Consider the following 16,249-nt stretch of genomic DNA (forward strand, 5'->3'; position numbering starts at 1 on the left):
AAACAAACAAAAACAAACTTTTTTACTGGGTCACGTGCAAATGTACCGATGAATATATATTTGTGTGCATGTATTTGTGTATAAACATTTACAATTGTATACGTAGTACGTACATAGTATATATATATAAGTAAAAGATAATGTGTTCTATATAAACTTCATAGTAAATACATACATATATACATAGATAAATAAATAGATAGATAGATACATACACAAGCATTCATGTACCTTTTTGCTTATATTGCAGGATTTGGGAAGAGAAATGAATAAAAGTCTGGTAGATGCGTACTATATAAGAATGCATAAACGGAACGAGACCGATATCGTAATCATAGTGTAACGCGACAAAAACATTACATAGTACGCATATTTGTGCATTCAATGTATATAAAAAACAATTTATTATGTTATGTGTATACACAACAGAATGAAAAACATACGTACTTGCATGCATACACCGCCATATATGTACGTGCTAACAGCTATGTCTATACACATTTGTACACGTTAAATATATGTATAATGTATATGCATAAACAATATTATAGACCAGTACTCATACGCACCGTTATACGCTTGAATTGAATTTTTTATTTCATATTCTTTTTCTCATTATTAATTTTTAATTTCTTTAATTAATTTTCTACACACACACACACACACACACACACACACACACACACACATACACATACACACACACATACATACATACATACATGCACATACGCAATACTAGTAAATATATATATATATAAATATTAATGAAGAAGCAAATTAATTCATTTAATTGATTAATTTCACTAATTTTAATTATTGTATTTTAACCTTTTAAAACTATTTGCACGATTTTTCTTTTTTTTTTCACTCAACGAAACGTTTAGCAAAAAAATGTGAGTTTGTTTATAAAAAAATGTTGTCGTCCTTTTGTTATGCTCTGTCGGTTCGTTGTGATACAACTTAGCATTCGCGTTACGTGAAATCAAAACATTTTCCTTTTTGCCTCTTTCGCCCCGTGCTTGCCATCAATACCAACACGACCAACTAATAAAAACCGTATATTCATATGATGGATGGATGGATGGATGTATTCTTATCGAAGAGTATGTTTTCTAAATATTGGTCATACACGAGGTCATTTCACGTATTCTTTAAGGCGCATGTGCGAGTATATAAAGTTGTTATCCTTTCTTTTTTTATTTTTTTTTATTTTTTTTATATTTTTTTTTTTGTTAATCATTACCATATTTTTCATATTTCCTTTTCACTATAGCTTTAGTGTGTTTTTGAGTCGAATGCGATTCTTCGACAAAAGATGCAGATTAAATGATTTCCCAACAATTTCGACCACCCATCAACGAAGAAATGGGGGATAAGGGAAAAGGCCAATGAAATCAATATATGAAGGGGGTTTTAAGAGAGAGAGAGAGAGAGAGAGAGAGAGAGAGAGAGAGAGAGAGAGAGAGAGAGAGAAAGAGAGAGATAGTTTCCAATACCAATTACATCGCACGCCTATTTCTCTCTCTCTCTCTCTCTCTCTCTCTCTCTCTCTCTCTCTCTTTCTCTTTCTCTTTCTCTCTCTTTCTCTCTCTTTCTCTCTATTTACGTTATAGTGTGGCGATGATGGTGATGAGATACGTGTGTTCATATAGCATCAACGTGTTAAAACATAATCTTTCTTTGTTTTGAAATCAAAATAATTGGACAGTTTTATGGATTTGTTTCCTTTTCTTGTGTTAGTGTACCTACATATATACACATAACTATGCTCGTATTAGACATAACCACATTCAAGGTTAAACCTTTAATTATATATTGCCACGAAGGGCAAGTGATATGTCTGTAATTGTACTTAAATGAATATGTATTCCGTAGGATTTGCGAAAACTGCGACAAATAATCGACCGAAAAAACAAAAACAAACAAAAAACAAACAAAAAAGAAACTCTTTTTGCAGTTCACGGCCAACTCGAGATCCATTTTGCTAAACTGCTTGGTTTCTTTAAACTCATTAAATTGACTTATCTTTCAATTGATGAATATCGCTTGACTATACCTTTTTTTAATTTCTGTATGTTCTTTAACCACGATAAACTTTCCCCGATTTGTGGAAATTGTTTGTTGTTACAATTTAAGCCGCTTCGTACACATCAAAGAATTGTCCAGTCCGTGAAACTGCAAAACCTATGCGCAATTACACGCCGAAACACCGATTTCACTAAGCTCTAGCTAAGTCTCTTTCTTCTCACGGTTACAGCTAGGCATAGACATTCATAATGATCCGTTTGGTGGGAAAATACAAAAAAAATGATGAAACAAAAGAAAAAACAAAAGACAGGATAATTCCAAGTCCGCACATATTTAATATACCCTTTTGTCGCAGTTGATGCACGGGACCATCCCCTCGTATCTCGAAAAAGCCTACACTTAAAAATAAGGTCCACTTTTTCATATTAGCGATTTTATATATATATATATATATATATTTTCATTTTATTTTAGACTACATATGTCCGTTTCTCATACTCTTCCTTTTATATATACGTTAGCGTTCACCTAAAGAGTAAGCCTTAATATGGCAACAAGGTGTAATTTTTCATATTTTATGATAAACAGTATTCTGCGAAAAGCTGTAGGGCGCTTGATCGCCCGGTCTTGATCGATTTCGATTATAGATAGAAGAAGAAGAAGAAAAACAACAAGTAAAAGTGGTATAGCAACGATCGCGAGTCACAATTAAGTACCCTATACCACTTTGCTTAATACAGTTACTTACGTAAGGAATTTCTTGAAATAATGGCAAGTGATTGAAAAAAATTGTCCGCGATCTGACCCATTACCAATACAGTTCGTATTTCATTCGTTCATCAAAATATCTCAAAAATTACGAGCCGTGAGTTGAAAGCAGAAAAAAAATTTTGGACAGACAGACACATAAGCTTAAATCGAATCGAAATGTAATTTTCAATAATAAAAGACGAGTCTATCTGAAGTTTTTATGCCTTTTGACCCTTCTGTTACATACGATGTAGGGTATAACGGAAAAATTTATATTATGTGTCTTGTTTCTTATCTTCTTTTATTTCATATATAATGTATGTCAGTAATCTCGAATTAGATTTCATAAGCCATCTAAAGATTTTGCTAATTCCTCTTTAAGCATGAAGAGAAAAATATTTACTTATATTGTCTATTAATGAGGAGAAACCATGTTAATGAAAGCGCAATAAGAAAAATCGATAATTGAGCAATAAATTTAGTTAAAAGCTCGCTTAAGTGTAGAGTGCTTATTTTTAAATTTACATTTTATGTATATATTTTTTTAATTAAGTCAAAAAAAAGTCAAACAGCCTTAATTGCATCATCTACATAACTGTTCATAATTGTAATGAAATGTTTGCTCAATACGAACATTATTAGAAAACAATTATTTCGATGAAAATTATCGTTCTTCGCTTAATCAAAAATTAACAGTTATTGTTACATAAAAAGACCAGTACCAACAGAAATTACTAAAAATTAAATGTTGCTATCGTGTAAACGGTTAATCTTTCTAATAACATTTATATCCCATCCCCTTATGAAATTGAAGCTGTGAAAAATATTATTTTATATCGCTTCTTACCGATATATATATATATATATATATATATTATAATAAAATTGGCAAATTTTTTCAAATTAAAAGTACAAATTAGTTCGGCTCGGTTAGGTAAGAGAAATTGTAATTAAAAGGACTGTAGTTTAAATTAGTAGCAAAGTTTATTTGCTCTGAGTAGTACAAAGGATAGCGCGGCTAAATCCTTACGAGTGATGAGCAGTGGAGTTGCTACAACAACGAAAGCCTAAAGAAGCATGGCAGAGTCAATAGTCCCATTTGAGGGGGGCATGAGCTGGTGAGGATGATATCTTAAAAAGTGAAAGTGCACGTAAGGCATACGACATCCGACAATTGATGTCATTTAAGCCAAAAGGTAGTCGCAATATACCAAAAGTCATAAATATCGCGAGCTTTTAATATGAAGGATTTCCACTTCGTATAGCAAAGCTTGCTCAATAAATGTTTACAGCTTCAATTTAGTATACTTTACTCGAAATTTAAAAAAAACAATTCTTTAACTTATGTGCACGAATCGACCTTACATGGGCGAAGTTGTTGTGTATGAGCAAAATATCTTTAAAAAAAAACCTCAAGGCAGAAGAATTTTTCAATATTATTGCGAGATTAAATCAAAACTTTATTTACCAAATTTATTCTATCCCGCATTAAATATATGAAGTTGTCTGAAAAAAAGTATCACTAATCAAATGAAAATATTGTCAAATAAAAGTATTTCAAGAATTTATTTTACCATAAACTTGCTATTATGTAAGATATCGAGAGAAAAGCAAGGGGAATATCAGTATACAGTTAATCCGAAAATGATAATAATCATCGTGATTTTTCTATTTGTGAACAGCACAATATCTTATTATAAATATTAGATACTAAGAGTTAGACGTTATTACTACACTGTAGCTTTTTTTATGTGAATAATTATATGGGAGGATATTAAAAAAAAAAAAAAAAAAAAAAAAAAAACCTCATGCAATCCAAATTTTTCACATCCATATTTAACAAAACATTTATTTTTCGTAGATTTTGTCCAAACAGTTCTTTGTATGGACAGTGGTCATAAAAATGGCGCGATCCTATCCATTTTCTATAGCGTTCAACGTTGAGCTTAAACATGAAAACTGCAATCTGTATATTGTTGAATACAAAAATTCATTGCAATACATAAGACAGACGGACAGACATGTCTAAATCGATTCAGAAAATCATGCTAAATCATTTCATATACATAAATGACACATCGGTGGGATAATACAAAATTTATTTATATATTTATAGGCAGTTTAAATATCACGAACATTTTCTAAAGAAAAGTTCGATAATAAACTTTCAAAGGAATTTTAAAGGAATTAAAGAAAAATGCTTCTCATCAGGATCCAGAAGAAAAGAACTTTCAAGATTCTGTCTTGTGCTTACCTTGTGTGCAATAAGCAAAGAACATGAAAAAAAATGAAAAAAATTTAAATTTAATCACTTTGAACTATGTGAGGGCGTGACAGGTTTGACCAAATTTCAATAACAACCTATGGACAAGAATTTCCAATCTTTCTGTCAAATTTTAAGCCGCTTCCGGCAGTTTTGCGACTAACGGAGTGTTTACCGCAGAGATTACACAAACAGACAGACGGACAGACAGACAGATATTAAATCGCCTTAAAATTTGATTGTAATCAAGAATATCATTACTTTATGCGGTATCTAAGATTTCCTTCGACCAGCAGGATGTTCGCCATAGACATTACACAGACAAACGAATAGACAGACATGCTTACATCGATATAGAATTTGATTCTTATCAAGAGTATATATATGTTCTCGGGTTCTTGAAGCTTCCATCTGGGTGTTGCAAATGTTTTGACAAAATGAATATATAGCTCATCCTTAGGCGATAGGTATAATAAAACTGTGTTCATTATGAGTTCATCATATCTTTTGCTCTCTATTGTACGCCAGGACGTATCGGATCAAATACGCAAAAAAAAAAAAAAATTCGAAAGTTATTCATAATAAGATACTGTAGATATCGTAAAATTTAAACCAAGATATATATGAAAAGTTTGGTTTTTCATTACCGAGCACAGAAAGTTTTAATTACGAAAAACCATAAGCAATCTATAAAAATGAAGCTGAAATTAATATTGAAAATGCACATTGCTCGCGAAATAGCAACGCATACTAACACACCAGTCTTTTCCCGAAGGTGATCTTGAAAGTATCTGAACGGATGGGACCAAAATCAGTTGACTATGCAATCCAATAATTATGATAATAATCACATCTCTGTTCACATAGCAATGTATATTAGAAATTGATGCATAATTAGTCATCAAAGAGAATTGCTTGAAGAAAGACAGTTTCGGAAATTAAATCAATAAAAAATCGCATAATACTCAAAAGTATGCTACAATCAAATATGTAATCGAAAATTGGAATTTTCGGAACCAGAGATTTAACTAAAGATACTTAAGTTTCGCGAAAATCAAAAGAGCGGAAAGTAGGGCCTGTTGAAGGGGCTTTACAATTGCCTTTCATGTAATTGGCAAACAACTGCGACTTTTGCATTGTTTTTTTTTTTTTTTTTTTCTAGGAAAACCTGTCGCTGTTGGCTCTTGAAACCTACCATCTTCAACTGAATACAGTAATCACAAAAATAAATATATATAGTAAAAGAAAAGATATATATATCATTTAAATTAAATTTTTTTTTTTTATTATTATTATTATTTCTTTTCTCTTTTTATTACATTTTATGATTCTTATTCAATATGCTTATAAATCTATTAAAAAAATAAACATTTTATGAACTTACACCAATAAAGTTAAGCTGTAGTTGTTACGAATAAACTAAATAAAAGACAATGTCAATCATTTCAATTATGAAAACAAAACTTTTTATCAATATGCCTATTATTTCATCATTACATTATCTTGAGGTTACTAACAATACTGCAAAATAGTTAACGCATCATCGCTTACGAATAGGGGGTACGAGGGTTGACATTAATCATTTCCGCATTACTGCAAAAGAGAACGACATTTTTATTTATTGAAAATATTTATTGAAAATAAGCAAAAAAAAGCTATTCGATTTTTCGGAAAGTCATTTCGTTTTTTTTTTTTTCTATTTCTTCTGCTCAAAATGAAAGAGTATTTTTTTATTGTAGATAAATATATTATTATGAACGGTCGAATTCGATAAATATAATCTCTTAATGATCTTACGAATGATTATGCGTCGGTTTGCATCAGTCAATCCCTTTATTTTGTCTTCATCAGCTACAACTGATCTTCTTGAGCATAATAGATCATCAATATCAAAATTATCGGTTTTGTGCACCGGCTTTCTGTCAAAACATCTTCTTCATACACATCGGATTTTTCGGCATTTTTATATTCTTGACAATAAAAAAGTAAAATATGCTTTCCATTTTCCGTAGTTGAAAAGTCACCAACCAAAGATTACTGCGTAGAATGAGTTCAACTTTTTAACAAGCAAGTCTTACTACTATACTGTCTTACTACTATACAAGTCTTACTTACTATATTGGCTGTTAAAATACGAAATAATGAAAATTCGACTGTAGTATCAAGTAAAAAAAAAAAAAAAAAAAAGTAATGACTTTCCGACCAACCCACTATATTCATCTTGTAAAGATTCTCGCTTAAACGGATCTTATCTATACTGTCTCAACATGTAAATATAAATCAATGTCGACTATGTCTATGCGTTGGACATGTTGACCAAAATGTTAATTGTTGCCGGCGTCATATCAAGGTGTTAAATTTATATCGCAAATTTTTTGAACTTTGAAAGTGTGTAATCGTTTGAGTTCTCCTAGTTTATAAAATCCTTGTTTCATATTATGTTACCCAGGCAACATATTGCTAATTTGCGGTATGTCTAACAAAATATGGCGCACTGTTCGAATGCACGAGAACAATTTCCAAGTATATAGTATTGATACTAACCTTTTGCTGCATTTAAGATGTATGACAAGTAAAGCTATACCCAAGATAAGACAAATACAACCAACAACTATGTAGGCAATGCCAAGGAATGGATTTTTTCCGCCTAAAATCGAAGTGGTCGATAGGATCATTTTTTTATTTCCATCAAAAGCCGAGACAGGATATTCTATAAAGATTGAAGAAAGTTTAAAACATTGCTTCAAGAGGCCTTTGTGAACATACGATAATTAACATGCAACGTGTATTCGCCTTTTGGCAAGCCATCCTCGTATGATCTTTGCGAATGATCGATGCGTCGATACAATTTGCGAAAACTAGGCAAAGCCGCTGTACGCATCCAGACAATTAGATCCTCATTCTAAAAGTTGAAATTTCAGTCAACAATATTTTAAAGAGATTTATTTCGATTACTTCAAATCCGTTATTGGTTGGATTGCTTTCATCCAACTGATACAAGGCTTTGCTCCAAAATTTCGGTTTAGCAAATCCCTTTAAAGCTACCGTTAAATTGCCTTCAGGATTTCGAAATTTATGCTTTTTATCTGATGGCCAAGCTATACCGGTATTTAATAAAGGCACACTTTTAGTGCCTCTTGACAAAGTTAAAGTATCTGAAAAGATTTTTCGAAAGAAAGGTTTTTTTTTTTTAATCCACTTCAATTTTCATCATAAATTACCATTGAATAGAGAATTAGCTATAGCACCACATGGAGCAATAGGTATTTGTTCATCGGTGTATGCAAACGGTACACAATCTGTCGACGGTGTATCTGATAAGCGACCCAACAACTGATCATCATCACGTGATTTAACATAACGGCGATGGTTTTGATAATAATTACTTAAACCATAGTACATGAAAACATTGCCCTAAAAATTATTTTTATGAAATAGTAGCCATTTTTTAATTGTACAGTTTCGCATGAGTATTCTTCATACCACGAAATTATTTTCAAGCGTGAATGGTATTTCGCACATACACGATGTACCCGTATGGTTTGCAATATAGCTCGAGCAAGTGAGATTTTTTTCTCCCTGTTTTATGCAGTTAGTGTAATCAATGACATACTCGCTGACCTCATCCGAAAAATAAAGCAAAGCTACTCCCACTGGTATAAAAAGGATACCGATAATAAAAAAGGTAGGTAAAACAGTCCCAGCTGTTAAAACAGGCTGCCAGGCGGGCAGACGTTGTTGCTTAAAAGCCGAATCTAACAATAAAAAAAATAATAAAAAAAAAAAAAAAATGTTAAAAAGGCTTACAATTGAAAATCGATGAACTTATTTGATTTCTCAAACACCTTCAACCTCACTTAAGTAAAACTTTCAGAACACTTAATTTATTTATAACTTATGAAAATATATTGTACAGTGGCTTAAGAAACACTTACCAGAAGGGCGTTTTGATTTTTGTTGTAAACCCTGTGTATCCGCAGGTTGCGAGGCCATTGTCTTTAAGGCTTTTTATCTTAATTCACTTTATTAATTAATTACTCTCTCATAATGTCATTAAGAAAACTTCCTTTTCATTTCTTGTCCGAGATGTGAATCACAACACTTCTCAGGTTGCCACCTTTTTCATTTTAGGAATACGATAGAAACGAACTATTATATTTCTAGTATGGCAACTATAATATCATAAATAATGAAGTCTTCAGGAAAATAATAAACATTGTAAAAAAAATACTTAAAATCGTTATATACGAATTTTAATAAACTACGTCTGTTCTTTACATTCTGTGCTTCAGTTATTGAAAGTAAAATTGCTAACTTTTATATAATTAAATTGAAAATATAGCGGAAAATATGTAATATTTTTTCTAATTACATCAAAACCATAAAACAATTGGCACTAAAAAGTGTATCCCCAACACTTTCGTTAGTCCTAACTGATCCTCCTAGTAGTAATGCTTACACTTTCATTTAATTCATAACAATAATTGAATTAAAGAGAAACCACCACTCGCCCCCTTCAACGGTTAATGTTCAAATCCTGCTTGCCACTTTCAATAAATATTGGCAAAGACACAATAAGGCCGCGGTTATATTTTCGGGTCTGACGTCGAAATTAAGATATTCATTTTATAGATTTAATAATTTTGCAAATTATATACATATAAAATAAATGTATATAAATATGAATAATATAAAAAAATTTTATAAAGTTATAAATTAATTTTTCCCTTAGGCCTAGGAATATAACGACCATTGCGGTAACTTTCTCTTGACTGTGTCCGAAAAGTAAGAACAATTTAATGTTTCCTATTCCAAATCTATTTCATAGTCTTTAAAGTAATCTCTCTCAGATACAATCCGCTTATACCAACGTATTTTCCTCTCCTCGAAGTACAATCAATTACCGGAATGATCTTGAAAGCTCTCTTCTATTCAGCATGTATATCTCCAATCGCGTTGAAAAAGTACCTCCGGAGCGACCTTTCGAGTTCAGGAAACACGCAGAAGTCATATGGAGTTAAAAAGGGTTACGATACGGGTTGAATTTTTAAAAAAATGGTATCGAAGAGCCAATGCCGTGTAAGATCATTGAAGATTAACGCCTTTTACGATTTAAACTTGGACACAGGTGTCTGCCATAGTGCTACCAATTCAGAAAAGAGAAAAATTTCCGATATTCGATATATCCGCTTAAATCGACTTCAATATGTATCTTGCTTTTTGAACACATTATTAGTTCTTCTTCAATCATTAATTTTAAAATTCCTGAAAACTCTTAGAAATAGAAATAGAAGAATACACGTCTACCGCTAGATTCATGTGATAGAGGTAGATGTCACATTTCCTAATTTGGCCGCACCAGAGTCTCAAATTCATATCAAATTTCAAAAAACCGTTAAAACTAATTTCCGAAAGAAAAGTTTTAACTTTCTTTGCTCATTCGATGGGTACTTTTATATAGATTCACTTAATATAGGTGAATATAGGTGACATTTTCTTGTTTCGCCGCACCAGAGTGTCAAATTTGAATGTTCTTCCATACCTATTATTCGCTAACATATCAAATTTCAAAAAATTGGTTCCCATAAGCAGAATTTGAATTTGTTTAGTGTGCTCGAAAGGTATTTTCATGTAGATTCATGAAAAGTCCACAAAAATACTTTACTGTTTTTAATATGGACATAGTAGGCTTTCAAATCCAACTATACTTTAATTTTAATTATTGAATAGAGCTCTGTTAAGGCGTTACAGAGCTATGTTAGCAGATGTGGTAGGTGTCTTCGCTAGTCAAATTCGAATTTATCTTCGCATACTTATAATTATATACATTGTACTTATAAATTGTTATAAAAGAGATTATAATCGCTAGTAACAAAGTGCAACGTTCCTCATTACAAGCGTAGAATTTCAAAGTGCCTTCTCGGTTTTCTATCCACACTTTATTTTTAAATAAATCAAACTCAGTGGAGCTTCTAATTTTATTAATCGTCCAAACTATTTCATTTTAAGCTTCCTGGCTCCAATATATCTGCTAATAATCTGTCTCTTTGTTTTTCATGTCTTTTTCGATGCGAATATAAACCTGAATTATTGGCAAACTTTTTTCCACACTCTAAGCACTGATATGTTTTCTCCTTGTGAATAGTAAGATGACCTTTTAAAACATATATATCTTTGAAAGCTGCTTTACAGATAGTGCAAACATGAGTGCGCGGCTTCTCTGTGTGCATGTTTGCTTGATGTAATCTTAACTGACTTGGTCTATTAAAACTTTTGTCGCATTTCCCACATATAAAATTTCGCTCTTTTAAATGCTGGCTACTGCGATGACTTAGTAAGCCCGACGAGAAAGGAAAACTTTTGCCACAAAACTCACAAATAAAAGGTCGCTCGCCGGTATGACTGCGTTCATGACATCTTTGTTGCTTGGCGGAGGAAAAACTATTTGAACAAAACTGGCACACGAATGGTCTTTCGCCATCATGGCGCTTCTCATGAGCTCTAAGATTCGATTTGCAGGCAAACGACGCCGAGCAATGTCTGCATTTATACGGCTTCAGTCCATTGTGTATATGTAAATGTTCTTTTAAATCCCAAGCTTTCTTGAATACTTTAGAACATTGAGGACAATTGTGTTCGCCACGTTTACGCCATATGAATGGTATTTCACCCTTATGACGCTTCTCGTGAACTTTAAGGCCTGATTTCCATACAAAGGATGCTGGGCAGTGCTCGCATTTATAAGGCTTCATGGCATCATGTATGGGCAAATGCTGCTTTAAATTCCAGGTTCTTTTAAACACTTTAGAGCAATGGGGACAAATGTGCTCTTGACGTTGGCGATTTTCAAACGACAGTTTAGAATGTACACTAGTTTTCTCATTTTTATCTGGCAATATTACTTTGGAGTCATGATCACTAATCATTTCCCTTTCAACACTTTCCAAGTTGGATTCCAATTGGGAAATCGAATCTTCGTCTTTATCTGATAAGTATTGGCTAACATCTCCTTCCTCCGCAAACGTAATTTTTTCTGCTTTTTCCTGTTCTTCTATATCGCTTAATTTTACAGCTGTGGACGATTTGTAATGTTGGGTTTCGAAATGTTCTAGGAACGCATCTAGTTTTGTAAATGCTTTCTGACAAAAGGTGCACTGAAAACTCACATTTACATCTGAAACCATCAAACTATCGTAGAAAATTTCTCCGCATTTTTGCAAAGCCATCTCGCCACCCTTCAATTCTTCAAACTTTTTAATATTTTAATACGTTTGTTAAATATATTTTAACATAAACCCTTGGTTTGATTCTCTTTTTTAATCTTCCATGGCCGTTCGCACATAAATACATTCATTCTCAAATTAGTTTTTTGCTGAAAATTAAATAAGAAAAAAGTATTTCCATATGTTCAGCGTTGCAAAATGCCGTACGCCTTTTATTTTCCTTATATTTTGTAGGATTGTTTCTTTTTTTTGGATATTAAGTTTAAATTGACTAGGAAATGTGGTTTATATGAAGTCCATAATTCTTTGCAAATTGGTAACAAATAGTTCACAAAGATTTGGATTTAAACTCAAAACTTAATATAACACTTCTCAACAATGTATGAATTTTAATAAACAATTTTTCAAATCTTACTTTTAAATTATTCCAATGTAAGAGAAAGAGAACTTCGAGTTTTAATAATGCAATAATCACTTTCCGTAATTTTTTCTTTTATTAAATTTCGCATTTATTCAACCACTAAAGTCCAAACGGTTTGCAATTGTTTATACGCTATTCAAGTTGGAGATGAAGGATTTCTCCAAAGAATTTAAGCCGAATTCTCTGCTGTATTAATGGGTTTCTAGAAAGCCACGTTTACATAAAAATATTAAAAATTAATTGTACTTCAACGATACAATTGTTTACAATTACATGCTTTAGTACTATTTGATAATACCTTGCCCCAAACAGAGAAATATGACCTTCATATCTGTCACCGGTTTTACCTACCAAGTTATGGTGCATGGAGGCAAGATGTAACGCTGAGTTGTCAATGTAAAATTTCAAAGTACTTTTCGGTTTTCGATCAACATCTTATTTTGAAACTGTTTCATCTTAAGCCCCCTTGTTCCAATATATCTGCTAATAATCTGACTCTTTGTTTTTCATGTCTTTTTCGATGGGAATATAAACCGGAATTATTGGCAAACTTTTTGCCGCACTCTAAACATTGATAAGTTTTTTCTTTGTGAATAGTAAGGTGACATTTTAAAACACAGATATCTTTAAAAGCCGCTTTACAGATCGTGCAAACATGAGTGCGCGGCTTTTCCGTGTGCATGTTTGCTTGATGTAATCTTAATTGACTACGTCTGTTAAAGCGTTTATCACATTTGCCACAGATAAAATTGCGTTCCTTTAAATGCTGACTACTACGATGGCTCTGTAAGCCCGACGAGGAAGAAAAACTTTTACCACAGAATTCACAAACAAAAGGTCGCTCGCCGGTATGACTACGTTCATGCAATCTTCTTTGCTTGGCGGAGAGAAAAGTATTTGTACAAAACTGGCACATGAAGGGTCTCTCACCATCATGGCGCTTCTCATGAGCTCTAAGATTTGATTTGCAAGCGAAGGAAACCGAGCAGTGTTCGCATTTATACGGCTTCAGCCCATCGTGTATATGTAAATGTTCTTTTAAATCCCAAGCTTTCTTGAATACTTTAGAACATTGAGGACAATTGTGTTCCCCACGTTTACGCCATATAAATGGTTTTTCACCTTTGTGACGCTTCTCGTGAACTCTAAGACCCGATTTCCAAGCAAATGAAGCTGGGCAGTGCTCACATTTATAAGGTTTCAGTCCATCGTGTATGTGCAAATGTTGCTTCAAATCCCAACTTCTTTTAAATACTTTACAGCAATGGGGGCAATTGTGCTCCCCACGTTTACTATTTTCAGCCTGTGGCTTAGAATGGGCAACAGTTTTCTCATTATTATCTGGTAATAGTACATTGGAGTCATGATCACTAATCATCTCTCCTTCAGCATTTTCCAGGATGAATTCTATTTGGGAAATCGAATCTTCATCTTTATCTGCTAAATTGACATCCTCTTCTTCTGTAAGCAAAATTTCTTTCTCTTCTTCAACATCTTCAAAATCACTCAACAAAGAAAACTCTTCTAGAGGGGTGGACACTTTGCAATGGTTGCTTTGAAAATGCTCTAGGAACGCATCTAGTTTCGTAAAAGTTTTCTGACAAAAAATGCACTGAAAACTCACATTTACATCTGGAACCGTCAGAGTATCATAAAATATTTCTCCACATTTTTGTAAAAGCACCTTGCTACTCTCCAATTCTTCAAATTCTCCCATTTTTTTCTCCGTTTATTAAATATCTTTAGTTTCTTTTTGGATATGAATTGAGTTTGTTAAATATATTTTAATATAAATTAGTTTAAATCTTTGTTTTCGTTCTCTTCGGATACTCTTCCCACGACTATGTATAGATAAACGCAACATTCTCAAATTACTCTTCTTCTTCTTCTATTCAGTAAATCAACAAACGAACATTCGCTGCGATGTCCAAAAAAAGGCCCAATGTAAACACAGAGTTCTTTGTTTGAGCCTTAGTAAAATAGTTAGTTAGGGTCAGTTTTCGTATATAATTATTATTTTTACTTATTTTTTTTATTATTTCTTTGCATTTCGTAATTAAAGCTATAATTGATTAACGTTTTGCTAATTTTGCGTATTATACGTCCGCTACGTTATTTCTTTAAATTTTATTAAAATATGCATATTATTCGTCTGCCATCTAGGATAGAACAGCGAGTGGTAAATTTCGTAGTGTAAGACATGAACATAAAGTGTCATATGAAAGAACTGATAAATGCGAGAGCAAAAAAATATATAAAAGAGAGTAGATTCATAATTTGGTTGCAAATGCTTATATATCTTGATGACATGATTTGAAAAAAGTAAGTTGCTAAATTGTAAGAACGCAAAATGTCAAGAATGCTGCGGTCATGCAGACCAGATATATCCAATTTGCGAAGTGTGGAATAGCGAATAAAAGTGGCAATATTATATGATCACCAAATTGTAAGGCCTTGCATTTTCATAAAGTATTATTCGCTATATTAATTTTAAATAGATGATCATTACATCTTGTGTGATTAAATATCAGCCTGTAAATAAGGCAAATAATGTTACGTCTGAGTCCGCAATTAATAAACCAAGGAGCTTTTTTTTGTGGAAATAAAGAGTTTAAAGGTGAATTAATCCATCGCTGTTGCCAAGAAGAACTGAGCGTTTCTTGTCGATTGCCGCAAAATCTGCTGAAATCAGAGCACGATCATTAAAATGAGATAGTCTGGGAGATGCCCAACTAAATCTGAACAGTCTGGGAGAACAAATTAGTGACATATACAAGTGAGGAGTCTATTCTCCGAAACCACAAAGGAGCAGACGGTTGGAAAATCTTGTTCTCTATAAAAGTGCAAATACGTTTCAAAGTAATTTTAGCTTCTCCATGTTTATCTAATATTGAAACGTGTAGATTCTTTATAAAGTTTTACCATCTTGAAGGCCCAAAACCATTGCATCCGATGCTACACAAGTTATCTTGACAAGTGATAACGAAAAAGAGAAAATTTATAAGTTAGTGAACTGCAGTTACGCCATCTGTGGATCAGTATGAGCTCATGCTCTGTTTTTACGTTACACGAATATCCCAATGTATATTTACCCGATCCATCTATCTGTAAAACAGCATTCAAATGATTAACTTGACCTTAACCTACGAACATTCGCTTTAATGATAGTCTGCCGCAACTTTTAATAATTTGTGGAACTAGAATTATTTCTTTTTTAACATTGAAAGATTCCATTTACCATAATACAGCCAAAAAAAGTATAACTCCAGATCTGTGCCATATGTCGTCAAAAATTACAAATATATCCCAAGTTAAATATTTATTATGTCGGAGTAGAATTTTTCAGTGAATTTAATTCGTGAATGGTCTGATGGTTTGCGGATATTTTACTTTAGTTTACTTTAATTTATTAATTAAAAATAAACGTTAGAGAAGTACTCATTTAAAAATTATAAGGAGTTATAAGTTATACAAGGATGGGCAAAATTTATTATAAAGCAACATATAGGAGACTGATGCTGAAATTTTCCCTTAAAATATTTACGAAAGGAAAACTATGTA

General features: G+C 32.4%; 2 protein-coding genes across 2 annotated transcripts; both read right to left on the minus strand.

Annotated features, from left to right (window-relative positions):
* Positions 1–6,487: 6,487 nt before the first annotated feature.
* Positions 6,488–9,268, minus strand: LOC119640503 (cell cycle control protein 50A). The gene is made up of 7 exons (XM_038038595.1): positions 8,980–9,268; positions 8,528–8,799; positions 8,266–8,458; positions 8,000–8,199; positions 7,811–7,946; positions 7,589–7,754; positions 6,488–6,637 (listed from the first exon to the last, which is right to left on the minus strand). The coding sequence occupies exons 1-7, from the start codon at positions 9,035–9,037 to the stop codon at positions 6,592–6,594; spliced, it is 1,071 nt and encodes a 356-aa protein (XP_037894523.1). The 5' UTR covers positions 9,038–9,268; the 3' UTR covers positions 6,488–6,591.
* Positions 9,269–10,905: 1,637 nt separating this feature from the next.
* LOC119634245 (zinc finger protein 271-like) lies at positions 10,906–14,562 on the minus strand. Its single transcript, XM_038028309.1, has 2 exons — positions 13,143–14,562; positions 10,906–12,303 (listed from the first exon to the last, which is right to left on the minus strand). The coding sequence occupies exons 1-2, from the start codon at positions 14,403–14,405 to the stop codon at positions 11,044–11,046; spliced, it is 2,523 nt and encodes an 840-aa protein (XP_037884237.1). The 5' UTR covers positions 14,406–14,562; the 3' UTR covers positions 10,906–11,043.
* Between the last annotated feature and the right edge of the window lie 1,687 nt (positions 14,563–16,249).

The sequence above is a fragment of the Glossina fuscipes genome, unplaced genomic scaffold (genome assembly GCF_014805625.2).
Source record: "Glossina fuscipes isolate IAEA_lab_2018 unplaced genomic scaffold, Yale_Gfus_2 0, whole genome shotgun sequence".
Lineage (NCBI taxonomy): Eukaryota > Metazoa > Arthropoda > Insecta > Diptera > Glossinidae > Glossina > Glossina fuscipes.

Bases quoted from the DNA above. Each gene is read 5' to 3' on its own strand.
- LOC119640503 (XM_038038595.1), bottom strand. From the start codon at position 9,037: ATGGCCTCGCAACCTGCGGATACACAGGGTTTACAACAAAAATCAAAA. The intron at 8,459-8,527 runs GTATGAAGAATA...AATAATTTTTAG, and splicing joins CGCTTGAAAATAATTTCGTG to GGCAATGTTTTCATGTACTA. The intron at 7,755-7,810 runs GTATGTTCACAA...CAATCTTTATAG, and splicing joins CACGTTGCATGTTAATTATC to AATATCCTGTCTCGGCTTTT.
- LOC119634245 (XM_038028309.1), bottom strand. From the start codon at position 14,405: ATGGGAGAATTTGAAGAATTGGAGAGTAGCAAGGTGCTTTTACAAAAA. The intron at 12,304-13,142 runs TGAAACAGTTTC...ACGTATTAAAAT, and splicing joins TGGAACAAGGGGGCTTAAGA to ATTAAAAAGTTTGAAGAATT.